The sequence below is a fragment of the Dufourea novaeangliae genome, unplaced genomic scaffold (genome assembly GCF_001272555.1).
Source record: "Dufourea novaeangliae isolate 0120121106 unplaced genomic scaffold, ASM127255v1 scaffold124, whole genome shotgun sequence".
NCBI classification, from domain to species: Eukaryota; Metazoa; Arthropoda; class Insecta; order Hymenoptera; family Halictidae; genus Dufourea; species Dufourea novaeangliae.
The window spans coordinates 4,612,915-4,626,016 of NW_015374010.1; the positions used below are offsets into that span (position 1 = coordinate 4,612,915).

Here is a 13,102-nt window from a genome sequence, read left to right on the forward strand (position 1 = left end):
CACCGGAAGGTGTGTGGTGCCAAACCTGATTCCAGAGGGGTGGTTCTGAGAGATCCTTACCTTAGGTGTCCTCTGTGAACACGTTTTCGAACGCACGCTAAAATAATGATTTGATAGACTGCAGGATATTTGTGAGAATACAGACTTTTTAGGAAAATTTCTGGCAACTAGAATTGGATGGAAATGTGTTTATTTTTTTTTTGAGACTCTTATCGAAACCTGAATAAAGTAAAAAGATTATTATTAAACGGTGTTGTATAACGAGTTTTTTAGACAATCGTGTATAAATGCAAAAAATCGGACAAGGTTATATTATACAAAAAGGTTGTTATACATAATGTCCAGTAAATGACAGCAAAATTGATAATCGGATACTCTCACGCGGAGAAACAGATCGAGAGATAGAAGAAAATTTCTCTATACAGTTGGCCCATATGTCTGCCTATCGCTCACAAGTTCTACTTGAATTGAAACGTTAATGGTACATACTATAAACTATAGACTATAGTATGTTGCGTCCAGGTGTCGCTTCGAGATTCATATTTATTAAGAAAGAATACACATATAAATATATAACTGTATAACAGAGTACAATATATATCTATTATAAACTAAATGGAACTCTTATAAATTTGAATACATATGTTGTGCGAAGATGTCTTTCTTCGTTCACAACTTGTCAGACAACTGATCTCTGCCGATCGATAACCAACGGTCGGTAACGACCGACCGTCATCTTCATATCACTGTAAAACGAGTAGACCGAAAAATAGACCGAAAAATAGTTGGCACGGAATATTAGTATTTCTTAACAATTTTCATCTCAAAAAATTTCTCCCAATTTGATCCCTCGGAATCTAAAATTGTTCCCATCGCAACTATTATATTTAATGAGATATTCGCAAATGAAAAAGCAAAAATTTGTTGTCTGCAAATAGATAGTAAATGGTCTTTTACGTAAAATAAAAATTTGTATTTCAATTGCTTCTGTGATAAATATTACTCATTTATGTGTGATACTGCAGAATAGAAGTATACTATTTGTATTTGAAAACATATAAGCCTTTGTTGTCACTATTAAACTGTTGTATTAACAATGGAAAAATAATGTATTTCAATTAAATTTGCATAATAATATTAGCGTGTTTATAATAGCAATATAGAAAAAATAATAGGTCTGGCAGGATTTGAACGCAAAACTTCTTTCTAATACGTTTACTGTTCAGCGAACGAAAAGAAAAATTTGCGATCATGGTTCCTTCGGTGATTTTCGAAAAATACATGGATATGTAATGTGTAGATTTATTCAATCGGTTAAAAATATTTGCACTTTACCTCATCAACTTGTTTTATACTAAATAAAATACAATTTATTTAAATTGAATAATCTAATGTCTTTTCTTTTAATGAAAATATTATATTTACATGTATAGAAAATTTCTTATGATATACTATACAATTACACTTTTGCATAAGCAACATACAAGCATTATCAAATTGCAAAAAATATATTATACAACTTTTTAAATAAGGGACCAATATAAATATATTAATACCTATGCTTCGTGTATTAATTGTATACAATTGCAGTACAGTCTTACAGCATTCCCATAGACAAGAAGTTGATCAATTAAATCACATTACTATGGAAATTTTCTGGCAGTTAGAGAACATTAATTTCGTTAGTTATAATAAAATTGGGTAGAATAAATATTCTGGAATGTTTCTTATAGCATATCTGAGCTAATAACTTGAAAACTTCTTTTAATAGAGACATATGGATACAACTGACGCCACTCTTGTACTATAAAATCACTGATACCTTCGCAGAAACTAAGATCAATCATTTCTAACTTTGGACAAAACAATAGAAGCCCATAACATATATCGGGAGTAAGAGAACGGGCTCCTAATAAGTCCAACTGTTGTAATCGTTGACACAGTAAAAGTGGTTCTAAGTCACGATCCGTTAATCCTCTAAGGGCTGCTAAAAATACTTTCTCCAGGTATCGACATGAAGATAGTAGTGCTCGTAAGGAATCACCAGGTGCACCCATTCCACCACTGCATACATAAATAATGATTAGTGTACGTTCAATTATCAACCGTCCTGGACTATATAATTACTAAAGGCACTAAAAATATACTTTCTTCAGACAACATACCACCATCCAAAGTCAACTTCTCGCAGATTAGTACAGTGAGATAATGCTCTGACTCCATGTGGAGTTAATGTTTGTGCTTTCCAAAAATCTACACTTTCTAAGTATGGACAAGAATTTCCTAGTTCAACTGCAACTTCATCGATATTTAAACGATCGTGCATTCCTGCTAAATTCAAATGCCGCATTTGAATGTTCTTTCGTAATATGCAACATAAGGTAGACGTTTCAATATTTGTTCTGTAAAGCTCTAAACGCTCGAACAATTCCAAGTTTTCAAGCTTCGAAAATCCTTCGTTCGTTACTCCCATACAGTTGCGTAAACATAATTCTAAGATATTTTAAAATAAATAAATGTTTCTGTTGCATAGATAGAATAAACAATATCATGTTTGTATACGCTAGGACGATTCTTTCGCATACCTCTCAAATTCTTACAAACTTTTGTAACTTCAAGGATAACTGCATCATTGACAAACTGACAACAATTTAATCGTAAATGCGTCAAAAGAGTTCCAGATGTCTGAATAAATTGTATAAAATCTTCATATTTGATCATATCATAATTTCCACACCACGACAGGTCTAATTGTTGTAAATATTTACACCTAGGCATTAGAGTATGTAACGCCACTGTGTCCAAACAATGCCAGTAAGGTTTTAAATTGAGACTTGTATATAGCAAAGCATCTCTTGCGATATTATTAAACTGTCTATTCACTCTGCATAGACGACACAATGATTTTAGGTCCAAGTTTTTTAAAATTTTTAGTACTGTTTCATCCTGTTAAAATCATAATAAAAATAACACAAAAATATCAATTACAAAACAGAACTTATGTGACCTAAGGAATCAAACTATTTACTGGAAGTGCTGAGAAACTGCCACAAGGTTGATATTCAGAATCTGTTAATGGTACTAGAAACCTATCATCAGGAGAGTTATCTTGTTCAAACAATGCATTCGATTTTGAATGTTGAATATCTCTGATTAGTTTGGGGAAGTCTTCTTGTAAAAACTGTTGTAAACTATTGAATGCTTCTTCTAGAGGTGGCACAGACTGATAATGTTGACCTATTTTAGATACTAATTTACCTTTGGAGATATTATCTACTATCATGCTGTAATAATATTTGAATGCATTACTACATTTGCCATATTATTAAAATTACTATTTAAATTAATAATATAATATTCGTGTACCTTTTAAAAAGTTTACAGTGCTTAGAGAGTGTCTTTTTCAGAACTGCTAAGTCTTGATTAGCCTTTAAGTAATGTGGTGTTAGGTTGTAAGTATCATCGCTACTATGTTCCAAGTAACCCAACTGTTGCAGAAGGTCATTTAAATTTTGATTATGCAAATTATTGTTAGGAACTATTAGTTCTGATGTTCCAATAAGTAATACAGCATCCAATTCTGTATAATAATCTAATAAGTCATGATTAAATTCCAGTCTTATCATTTTTGTTTTAAAGTTACATAGCTGCAAACGTGGGGAAAATATACGTGGCCTATGTGGAACAATTTGAGGAACACCACTCCATAACTGACACCACTTTCCCTCAGAATTTCGTGCCCAAATTCCAACTACACTTCCAGGATTATAAGTTTCATATATTGAAACTCTAATTGGATATACCTCTTGATAATATTCTAAATCTTGAGAACACAAAATTATTTTATTTTCATCTTCTATAGACTACAAATATTGGAAATGTTAATGTAACATTTACATAGTCATTCACTGAAATGTTTTTATACAATACCTATATAATCCTGGCTTACTACACCTCCATTATTTTGTGACATGTAATCTATCAGTCTTGAAGGTGCTTTGTTCCACCATGGTCCATATGTTCTCTAAAATAAAATAATATTTCAAATATGTTTCAAGTATTAGTATAAAAATATTAAAGATGTCTATCATTAATTTCAATATATCCTGATGTGTTGTTATTAGTGCCAATGATCACGTGAAATTAGATTGACTTACAGCAACATTTTGTTTATAATATTTGTATATTAGTCTAAAAAGTTCTTATAAATAAATTTACACTGGATCAATTAATATTAATTTATTATTGTATTTAACTTTGTTATTATAAAATAAAAGCAATTTAGACAATGATATTATAGTAGACTGTCTGATTTAAGGTCCCATATCACCTCTTAAAGTATTTTGATCTATATCTGGCATACCTCACATATAAATTTGCAATAATTAAGTTAATATGTACATTGTACTAATTATTCAACTTACACAGCTAAATATAAAAACAACGTACCATAACAAAAGCTTGTGGAAAGTCTCCATAATCTGGAAATTTACTGGGATTACCAGCAATATTATAAGCTGTGTAAGAAATACTGATATTACTTCCATACTGGGAACTAAAATCACACACATCTTTCACGTACTGTTCAACGAATACAACAGTTTCTTCTTTTCCTTCAATCTTTTCTCCACTTATCGGTACTATTTCAACTTTTGTCTCGTCATAAGATATCATGTCATTTACAATTAATCGGAAAATTTTAACTTCAAAGTTCAATTAATATAGGTTAATTGCTTTTACTTTTGTTACGTTTCCAATCACATGTACGATGCAAATAAGAAATCACTCGTAAACTAAATATTTATAATAATTAATTGTTTAAAAAAGTACAAAAACAACTTCTCATATATTGTATTTCTGCTTTAGCACCAAAAATGCATGACACATGACATCCCTTCGATCACAAATTTTTGAACATACTAACCATTGATGTTTTCGCATTTTTTTCTATTATAAACTTAAAAAATGAATGGTCAGATTTAGTACATTGTGATTTAAAAATATAACATGTTTTATAAAGTCAAATTCGTTTAATTATGTCAGCGCTAATATAAATTGAAAAAAATAAAAAAAACGCAATCGGCGGTCAGAATAATATTCCAACCACTCCACAACTCAGGGGTCACTACTGGTCACTATCTACTACCTGAAATGAGAGGCCTCTCTTCATTCCTAACATTTAAGGGTTCATTCGTAGCACTAGAATTGAATGCAGTACTTTTGGTAATAAATTTGTGCCCATCACATTGCCTTAAGTACTACTTACATACATGATTTTACAATATATTTCTAATAATACTTGTATAGATTCAATAAAAGTGCCCTTAGATACTTATTTTACTTAAATCCTACTTATCTATATGATTTTACAATGTACTTGTAATGATATTTATATAAATTCAGAAAAAATAGGCTTGCATATTATTCAGGCTTATAAAGTATTGTAACTTATATGCCGCAAATAATTCCCTCCCCTGTAACTTGCAAATCTTCCGTACAGTCTTCAAAGCTTCATAAAGGTTTCATAAGTTTGTCGCCGAAATTTTGATTGCCGGTGGCATACGATAGACGTCTGTAATAATTTTCAGTAGTCCTCTGCCGGATTAAATCTGTTGTTATTACATGCGGATTACGGGACAATGAACGGTAGTGAAAGGGCTTGCATCAGTACACATTTGAAACGTGATCCTTTATCGTTGTTGCTCGTACAATTCTCTAGCTCGGTCTAATGTTACTCGTGCAACTGTCGAATCAGTTCACGCCACCTCTAGAGGACGTGAAATCCACATGACAGTTTTGGACAGTGACAGTCTGTCAAACTGTCAAAAGTTGTAACTCAGAATTCTGAGCAGGACTGTATTGATAGTGTTAATGTGCAAGGTTTACGAAACATTCATGTATTTATAAGTTATTAGATTAACCTTTATTACCAAAAATATTGAAAAATGACAACAGTAAGTTATGAAATTACAATTACTTAAGTTAAAAAAATCTTGTATTGCATATACTTCAAGGTTATGTACAAATCTTTTAAACAAGTTTTAAAATAACTGTAACATTATTTATACAGTGAAATTTGTATACCTCATAGAAATGAACATATAAACCCATAATAGAAGTATTATTGTCTGCTGTAATCACTCACATGTATTTTTCTTATTATTTCAGGAATTAAAAAAATTTTTATATAGTCTTCTAAGTAGTGTAGAAGGACTTCATAGCATATTGATAACAGATAGGGACGGAGTACCCGTTATATCTGTAGCTGATGAAAAAGCACCAGAATTGGCCACGAGAGCAAGTTTCTTGTCCACGTTTGGAATGGCAACTGATCAAGGCAGTAAATTAGGACTTGGAAAAAATAAAACTATCATATGCATGTATAGTAGTTATCAGGTAATAATAATTAAATGCATAGGTTTTTACTGATTATTATTTTCTTTTACTTTAATCAAAAAAAGGGGTAAATAATATATGCACATACATAATAGTTATACCCTAAATCTTAATAATTAATAGTTACTTAAAGAGTTCATGCTACAGAAGTATATGTGACTTAAATTATTTTTAATATTAATTGTGATTAGTAACATATGTTAATTTTTACTTACTGTATGATACTGTTTGTGATAAAACATTAAAAAACCATTCATATTTTGTTTAATTTACAGGTAGTTCAAATGAACAAATTACCATTAGTCATTAGTTTTATTGCTAGTCATAATTGTAATACAGGTCATATTTTATCGTTGGAAAACAAAATTGATCCAATTCTAAGTAATCTAAAAAATGCAGTAGTGGAGGCCTGATGGTTACCTGTTGTACATTATGGGTGATAAATACCAAAAGGTTACAGTTAAATTTGATAAACACTTGTAATGAGAATAATGTTATTATATATTGTCTTTTTTATTATTTACGAAAAATACAAGGTGTATTCTTTCATACTTATAAATTTTTTATTAGAATTTTTGTATAATTTTTTCAATATCTATTTAAAAGGTAGAAATTGTCTCAAGTCTTGCATAAAACGATATAAAAATGAAGAAAGGAAGACATTACAAATTTTTACGACGGAAAATAGTTTCTGGTATAAGACATCAATGAGGCATTTTGACATTTACAATGTATATTCTATGTTTAAAATTAAATTTAGGTATCCATGTTTAAGAAAGAATTATTCAAGTTTTATAGTTGTATACAATGTGGTATGAATGTAAAAAAATTATATTAAAACACATCAGTGTCATTATATTATCATAAAATGGAAATGTAGCATATAAATTCCATAATATAACTTTGTACTTTAAACATATAAAAAACAAGAGTTATAGTTCATACACCAATGGCTTACCCTCTAACCCATTGAGAATATTTTGTGCTGCAGCAATTGACATATCACGTCGAGTCTTCACAGTAGCACTGCCCAAATGAGGTACGATCACTGCAGTACATTATACATACATATATACATATATATATATATATATATTTATATACATACATTCATTTATATAGATTTGGTATACATTTCTATTGTTAGATACTGAATACACACAGATACATAATGTGTACATGTTTCTAATTGTAAAGTATAATTTCAGTCAATAAAAAAAATATTACTTGAAGAAGACATAAAATTGTTGCTTATTTTAATCCTTGTGTAATCATGGTATGGAAAGTTGTTATATGATTTGTTATAATTAGCAATACTAACCAGCATTAGGAAGATTAAGAAGTTCATGATTAGGCGGTAGTGGCTCAGGATCCGTAACGTCAAGTCCAGCCGCAAAAATTGTTTTATTACGCAAGGCCTTAACCAGTGCATCTGTGTTTACAACTTGCCCACGTCCGACGTTTACGAATACAGCGGTGTTTTTCATTTTTCCAAAAGTATAGTCATTAAATAAGCCCATTGTTTCGTTAGTCAATGGAACCGTAACAATTACGAAGTCACTTTGTTCAAGCAGATCATCGAGAGATACAAAATGAGCTCCAAGCTCGTCACCTGGATAAAGCAGCAGTCACGAAGAAAAGTTTAATAAAAATTATCACCTGATAAATACCTGCTTTTTTACGAGAATGGCCTGTATAAATGAAACGGGCCACATCAAATCCCTTTAATCGTTTAACAACAGCTTGTCCAATGTTACCCAACCCAACAATGCCAACCGTTGATCCTTGTAAATCTTGACCAAGTAACCATTGAAGATTATGTTCCGTTTGTCCCCTAAATTAACAATAATTTTATTTATAAATATTAAAACTATATTTCAAAGTGACTACATTGTATGGTTCGTAAAATTGTTGATTATATCTTTTGTAATACTACATCTTTATGGAAATTGCATAAATAGTTATATATACATATACAGTTTTTAGAAGAGATGTAACAATCGAGAGATAATTGGGAAAAAAGTGTTCATTTCTTCATTTACCGGTTAGTAATTATGATATCCAATGACCGAGGTAAAGACCTTAACTTTCATACTAATTGTGAGTTGTCTATCTATCGTAATGTTTATTATTAAATCCGTTTGATTATAATTCATTTAATATATAATTATCAATTAATTAACATTCTAAACGGGTTTTCAGAATTTCTTAATAATGCTTACACTTCAATAAATTGTTTTTTAAATATTAAAAATATTTTGAAAGGTATATCCATGCCTTTTTAAAACTAATATCGTAGAACATTAAAACTGCTAATACTTTCATGCAAATTCTAAGAAATTTAGCCAATTTAACGATAAAATAATCAAATCTAAATCAAATTCAACGAAAGTAAAACATTTTTATCACTGTTCAAGTTTTAAACGTCCTTCGTGGATTCGCCTGGCTGCGTTCAAAGTTAGGAGTACAGCAATTTCAGCGACTGCGCCAGATAAAACGACAGGCGTATTTCCGACTTTAATCCCTCTTCGTTTAATTTCAGGAACATCCAAATGGTCGTAACCGGCTGACATTGTAGAAACAACCTTTAGCGTTGGCCCTATTTAATATTAACTTTATTAATGAAAATATTCATTAAAAGCTCAACTACTTTCGAAAGTAAGCGCCAGTTAGCGCTCTGAAAAATTCATATTTTGAAAGCGCCATTATTAGTTACATTCGAAGTAACGTGGTATGTACACTGTATTAATCAATAAAGTTACATTGAGAAATGAATGTATCTCGATATGTACCTGCAAGATCAAGAAATTCAGTGTTTACAGTGTAATGCTTCGCGATAAAGACTGCATCATGGCCGGGAAGTGCTTGCAACACATCTTCGCGTGAAGTGTTTGTATTATCGTGGATTATCGTAACGTCGCATCTAAATAAAGATTAACGAACAAAATTAAAGAATCATATTAAATATTTATTTAAACGTTTAACTTCAACAGTAAGTAAAACTTATATATATATATATACATATAAACATATATATAATATATATCATATAAGTTAACCATATGTACCTAGAGTGATAAACCTTATCTTGTATAAAATTACAATAATACGAGTTGGAAATATTGAATTTATAATAAATTTCCTGTTTGTATTTACTAAAGAAAAAATTAAATTTTTCAAGTGTTTTCAGTATAACATAGGTATTTAGTAGTATTTACTTTGTGCGAAGAAGATCGATACCAGCTGATGGCACATCGCTGCTAGTGACCAGTACACGTGGTTTCATTGTACCGCTGTAACGCCTTAACTTCAATTCTAAAACACTTTCGAAACTGTCAGACCTGTGAGAATCACCGCGTTATATAGCAATAGTATCTGACTGTGTTGCGCACGCGCGATTCAAACAGAAAATAACACTCGAAAATCATGTACTACGTACTGTTCAGAGTGAATCATCTAATTTTAAATATACCTACTTATTTTAACGAAATCTTAATGAATTAGCAGTTTTAAGCAGATTTATTTACCATTTTCGTCGTCTAGTAACCATAAACAGAAGCTCTTTTTGCGGGTCCTAAGCAATTACAAAAATTTTTAAATTCCTGAAAAAGGAAAACTAATTTTAAAGTTTGGATTAAGTACCACTTGTCTACTGCCATGATACCCTTTGTTAGATCTCAACCTCTCTTCAGGGCCTGCTGTATTCACTACCCTATTGCGTTCTCAGCATCAACTATACCTCCTTCAGTTAAACTAGCAAACAATTTTCTTCTAAACTATTTCGTTACTTAATTTGGAATTGTCAAGAAAAATATGAAGTTTTACTATTTTTTTGTACGAGAAAAAGTTATTTAAGTTATAGACAGTATTGTGTATAATTGTATATAGTGACCAATTATAAATAAAAATACAATATATGAACTATACGGAGCGATAAAATTTTTATTTCTAAAAATACTGAATGTAGTTTTTCACTAAAAAACAATATCAGAACTATTCGTGAATGCATATGCACACAGGATTACATGTTTTTGAGTGTCAATATTTATGCAAGTGGTGCGAATCAAAATGTGGCGCGCCTATGTACTGGAAACTACTACTTCCCTCGTTCTATGTTTCCCTGCTCAGTAGAGACGCCACTTTCTGCGAATGATAGACAACTAAAAGCACGTCTCTATCAATTGTGAAACTTGTCTATACTTACTTACTCTACGCGACTGTACGCTGTACGCCGAGAAAAATAACCGACTTAAAATCGTGATTATTAAAACCTTTAAAATGTTAACGTCAACACTTGAGAAGACATTTATCACAAACAATGCATACATATTACAATTACTACTTATAGTTTGTACATGTGTATTGGTATTAATAATATACATTTGCAATTAATTCAAATCGTAGCGCTTTAAATCTGTAATATTCGATTTATGTAATGATCACAATTGATTGTACATATAGAATTGTTAGAGCAAGTATTATTTTGAACAATAAAGTAGGACATTCAGATACATAATTATAAAATAGTTGATAATCACGTCATTTAACATAGTCATTAAATTATCGTTATTACGTGACGGTTGCGAATTTCTAACGGTCATTGGAACAGTTACTTGAAGTAAGAAAAATCAATAATTTTCATATCTTTGTGAAGGTAACAAATGGTATGGTATTAATAAACTAAATTTAAACTCCTTCAGTGATTCTAAAACGCGAAGTAACAGGGTAACATCTAGTAGCAGCAAAGCATACACTGTATACTATGTTCATCGTACGCATTCGTGTGAAATAATCACTTGTATTCTTGTATGGTCCACATAGGCATTTATAGGGTGTCTCATTTTTATCAATATGTGTGAATATTACCTTAAAAATATTTTAAATAAAAGTTCGATAATTTTTTGCAAAGCGCTATATGTATAATAGAATCGTATACCTACTTCATGTACTACTATTGCAAACATAAATAGGTAGGCCTGCATTAAGATATAAAAATATTACGCTTAATATGTTCTCTTATTTTTTTAAATGCATCCACAAGTTAAAATCGATTATCTACCAGTTTAATGTGTTGGTTACTGTTCATAGTAAATTGCAATTTCCTGCTAAATTAAATTCCTATTTACATTTTTTTCTAATATTCACAAATAATATTGTATTACATGTCTTTGAGAAAATTTACTCTAGATATTTTATATAATATACAAAATGTACCAAATATCCAATTCCTTCTTTGCATTTCAAGAAATAATAGAAAATCTGAAACATGCCATTATTCCGGACTGTACAATACTACCCTTCTCGCAATAAACGTACTATCTGAGAATTTTTCTAACAGGAAACTACAAGTTGTGGAAGTAAATGTAGCTGAAATACTTAACATTTGTTACCTATCTATGCGAACAATGTGTAAGCAAGTTTTCCCATCTCTTATAGTAGGGAAGCATAATCTATTCTAGATCGTGTTCACGTTTGATGTTCTTCTTTCGCTAACGAGACTATATGTACCAATAGTAAAAAAAAAAAATATTTATATACACATAATTATTTCTCGAGCTTGTAAGAATACAAAAATCGTCGTTTTATATTATGTAACAAATTATGATCTAAAAAAATGTATATATAAGCATATGGAAAAATATACGTCATACATGTTGGAACAATTTTAACTGAATTGTAGCCACCTGTACCAAACGTTTGAAACTTGTACTGTTGCAATACTGATATTACTTTATCGTGTATGATTCTGTGAATTGAAGAGGGTGTAACTACGCAGTGACATACTTTATACATGATGTAGATTACAAAATAACAGGAAGAAAACACTGGCAATAATAAGTAAAATCCTTTTTGAACATCAACCGCGACATCCTGTGATGTTTATGACATTTATAAACCAAATTTCCTCAGTAGCTACTATCTTGTCTGGAGATAAAGTTCGTAACATCGTATAGTATATTAGTTTCCGAGATATTCGCGAAAAACTGCCGGTACTAGCACATTGAGTTTGGCCTATGGTTGTGTTTATTTGACTGCAATAGAAATTCATTCTTAGCAGAGTTTTTAACGTGAACGGACGTTTAGTTTCATAGATAATTAATAAGAACATTACAATGATAATATAACATTATTGGCCCACCCAAAGTTTGACAACATTCGAATATAGTCTTGAAGACGTCAGAAACGTTACTACAACCAAAACCTTCGTTATTATATTTCAAATTGATTTTTTTGTTTTCTTATTTATGAATACACTCGCAATTTGTTACTGTTGCGTAACACATTTGACATTTGAAATTTTGTGAAAATAGAGTCAGAGGACAGAAAATTGGAAATAACTTATAATAATTATATGTAATAATTATATAGCTACTTGTATAAATTGTACATAATAAATTGTAAAGGTAACTTTGCTGGTAAACCACTTGTTTATCTGTTTAATATACATATACAATTTATATATGTATATAATTATTATAACCAAATGGCAACAATATACTACTACGGCTATCTCTAACCAACTCCGATCATAGATAATGCTTGAGAGTTGATTAGATACAGTTCAAGAAAAAAGTAATTCAGAGATGGTTAAAGAAAATTATTTTTTTTCTTGATAAGTTTAAATACTATAAATACTTCGAGTAATCCACCCAGTCAGCCAAACCTGCAAAGCCAAATTTTGTCCAAACCCCGATTATAAAGTTAT

The 13,102-nt window shown here is 30.4% G+C and overlaps 3 protein-coding genes across 3 annotated transcripts; 1 reads left to right on the forward strand and 2 right to left on the reverse strand.

Annotated features, from left to right (window-relative positions):
* Positions 1-1,657: 1,657 nt before the first annotated feature.
* Positions 1,658-4,674, reverse strand: LOC107188450 (F-box/LRR-repeat protein 4). Its single transcript, XM_015576744.1, has 7 exons — positions 4,450-4,674; positions 3,931-4,024; positions 3,367-3,823; positions 3,029-3,284; positions 2,586-2,946; positions 2,166-2,493; positions 1,658-2,064 (listed from the first exon to the last, which is right to left on the reverse strand). The coding sequence occupies exons 1-7, from the start codon at positions 4,672-4,674 to the stop codon at positions 1,728-1,730; spliced, it is 2,058 nt and encodes a 685-aa protein (XP_015432230.1). The 3' UTR covers positions 1,658-1,727.
* Positions 4,675-5,843: 1,169 nt separating this feature from the next.
* Positions 5,844-6,809, forward strand: LOC107188471 (ragulator complex protein LAMTOR3-A). Its single transcript, XM_015576766.1, has 3 exons — positions 5,844-5,954; positions 6,169-6,396; positions 6,672-6,809. The coding sequence occupies exons 1-3, from the start codon at positions 5,946-5,948 to the stop codon at positions 6,807-6,809; spliced, it is 375 nt and encodes a 124-aa protein (XP_015432252.1). The 5' UTR covers positions 5,844-5,945.
* Positions 6,810-7,215: 406 nt separating this feature from the next.
* On the reverse strand, positions 7,216-9,712 carry LOC107188430 (glyoxylate reductase/hydroxypyruvate reductase-like). The gene is made up of 6 exons (XM_015576723.1): positions 9,615-9,712; positions 9,189-9,319; positions 8,806-8,995; positions 8,067-8,230; positions 7,718-8,008; positions 7,216-7,444 (listed from the first exon to the last, which is right to left on the reverse strand). The coding sequence occupies exons 1-6, from the start codon at positions 9,680-9,682 to the stop codon at positions 7,329-7,331; spliced, it is 960 nt and encodes a 319-aa protein (XP_015432209.1). The 5' UTR covers positions 9,683-9,712; the 3' UTR covers positions 7,216-7,328.
* Between the last annotated feature and the right edge of the window lie 3,390 nt (positions 9,713-13,102).

Coding starts and splice junctions, on each gene's coding strand:
- LOC107188471 (XM_015576766.1), top strand. Junction 6,397..6,671: donor GCATGTATAGTAGTTATCAG/GTAATAATAATT, acceptor TTTAATTTACAG/GTAGTTCAAATGAACAAATT.
- LOC107188450 (XM_015576744.1), bottom strand. CDS start 4,674: ATGATATCTTATGACGAGACAAAAGTTGAAATAGTACCGATAAGTGGA. Junction 4,025..4,449: donor TTCCACAAGCTTTTGTTATG/GTACGTTGTTTT, acceptor ATTTTATTTTAG/AGAACATATGGACCATGGTG. Junction 3,285..3,366: donor CACTGTAAACTTTTTAAAAG/GTACACGAATAT, acceptor ATATTATTACAG/CATGATAGTAGATAATATCT.
- LOC107188430 (XM_015576723.1), bottom strand. CDS start 9,682: ATGAAACCACGTGTACTGGTCACTAGCAGCGATGTGCCATCAGCTGGT. Junction 8,996..9,188: donor TGAATTTCTTGATCTTGCAG/GTACATATCGAG, acceptor AATATTAAATAG/GGCCAACGCTAAAGGTTGTT. Junction 7,445..7,717: donor TCTTAATCTTCCTAATGCTG/GTTAGTATTGCT, acceptor AATGTACTGCAG/TGATCGTACCTCATTTGGGC.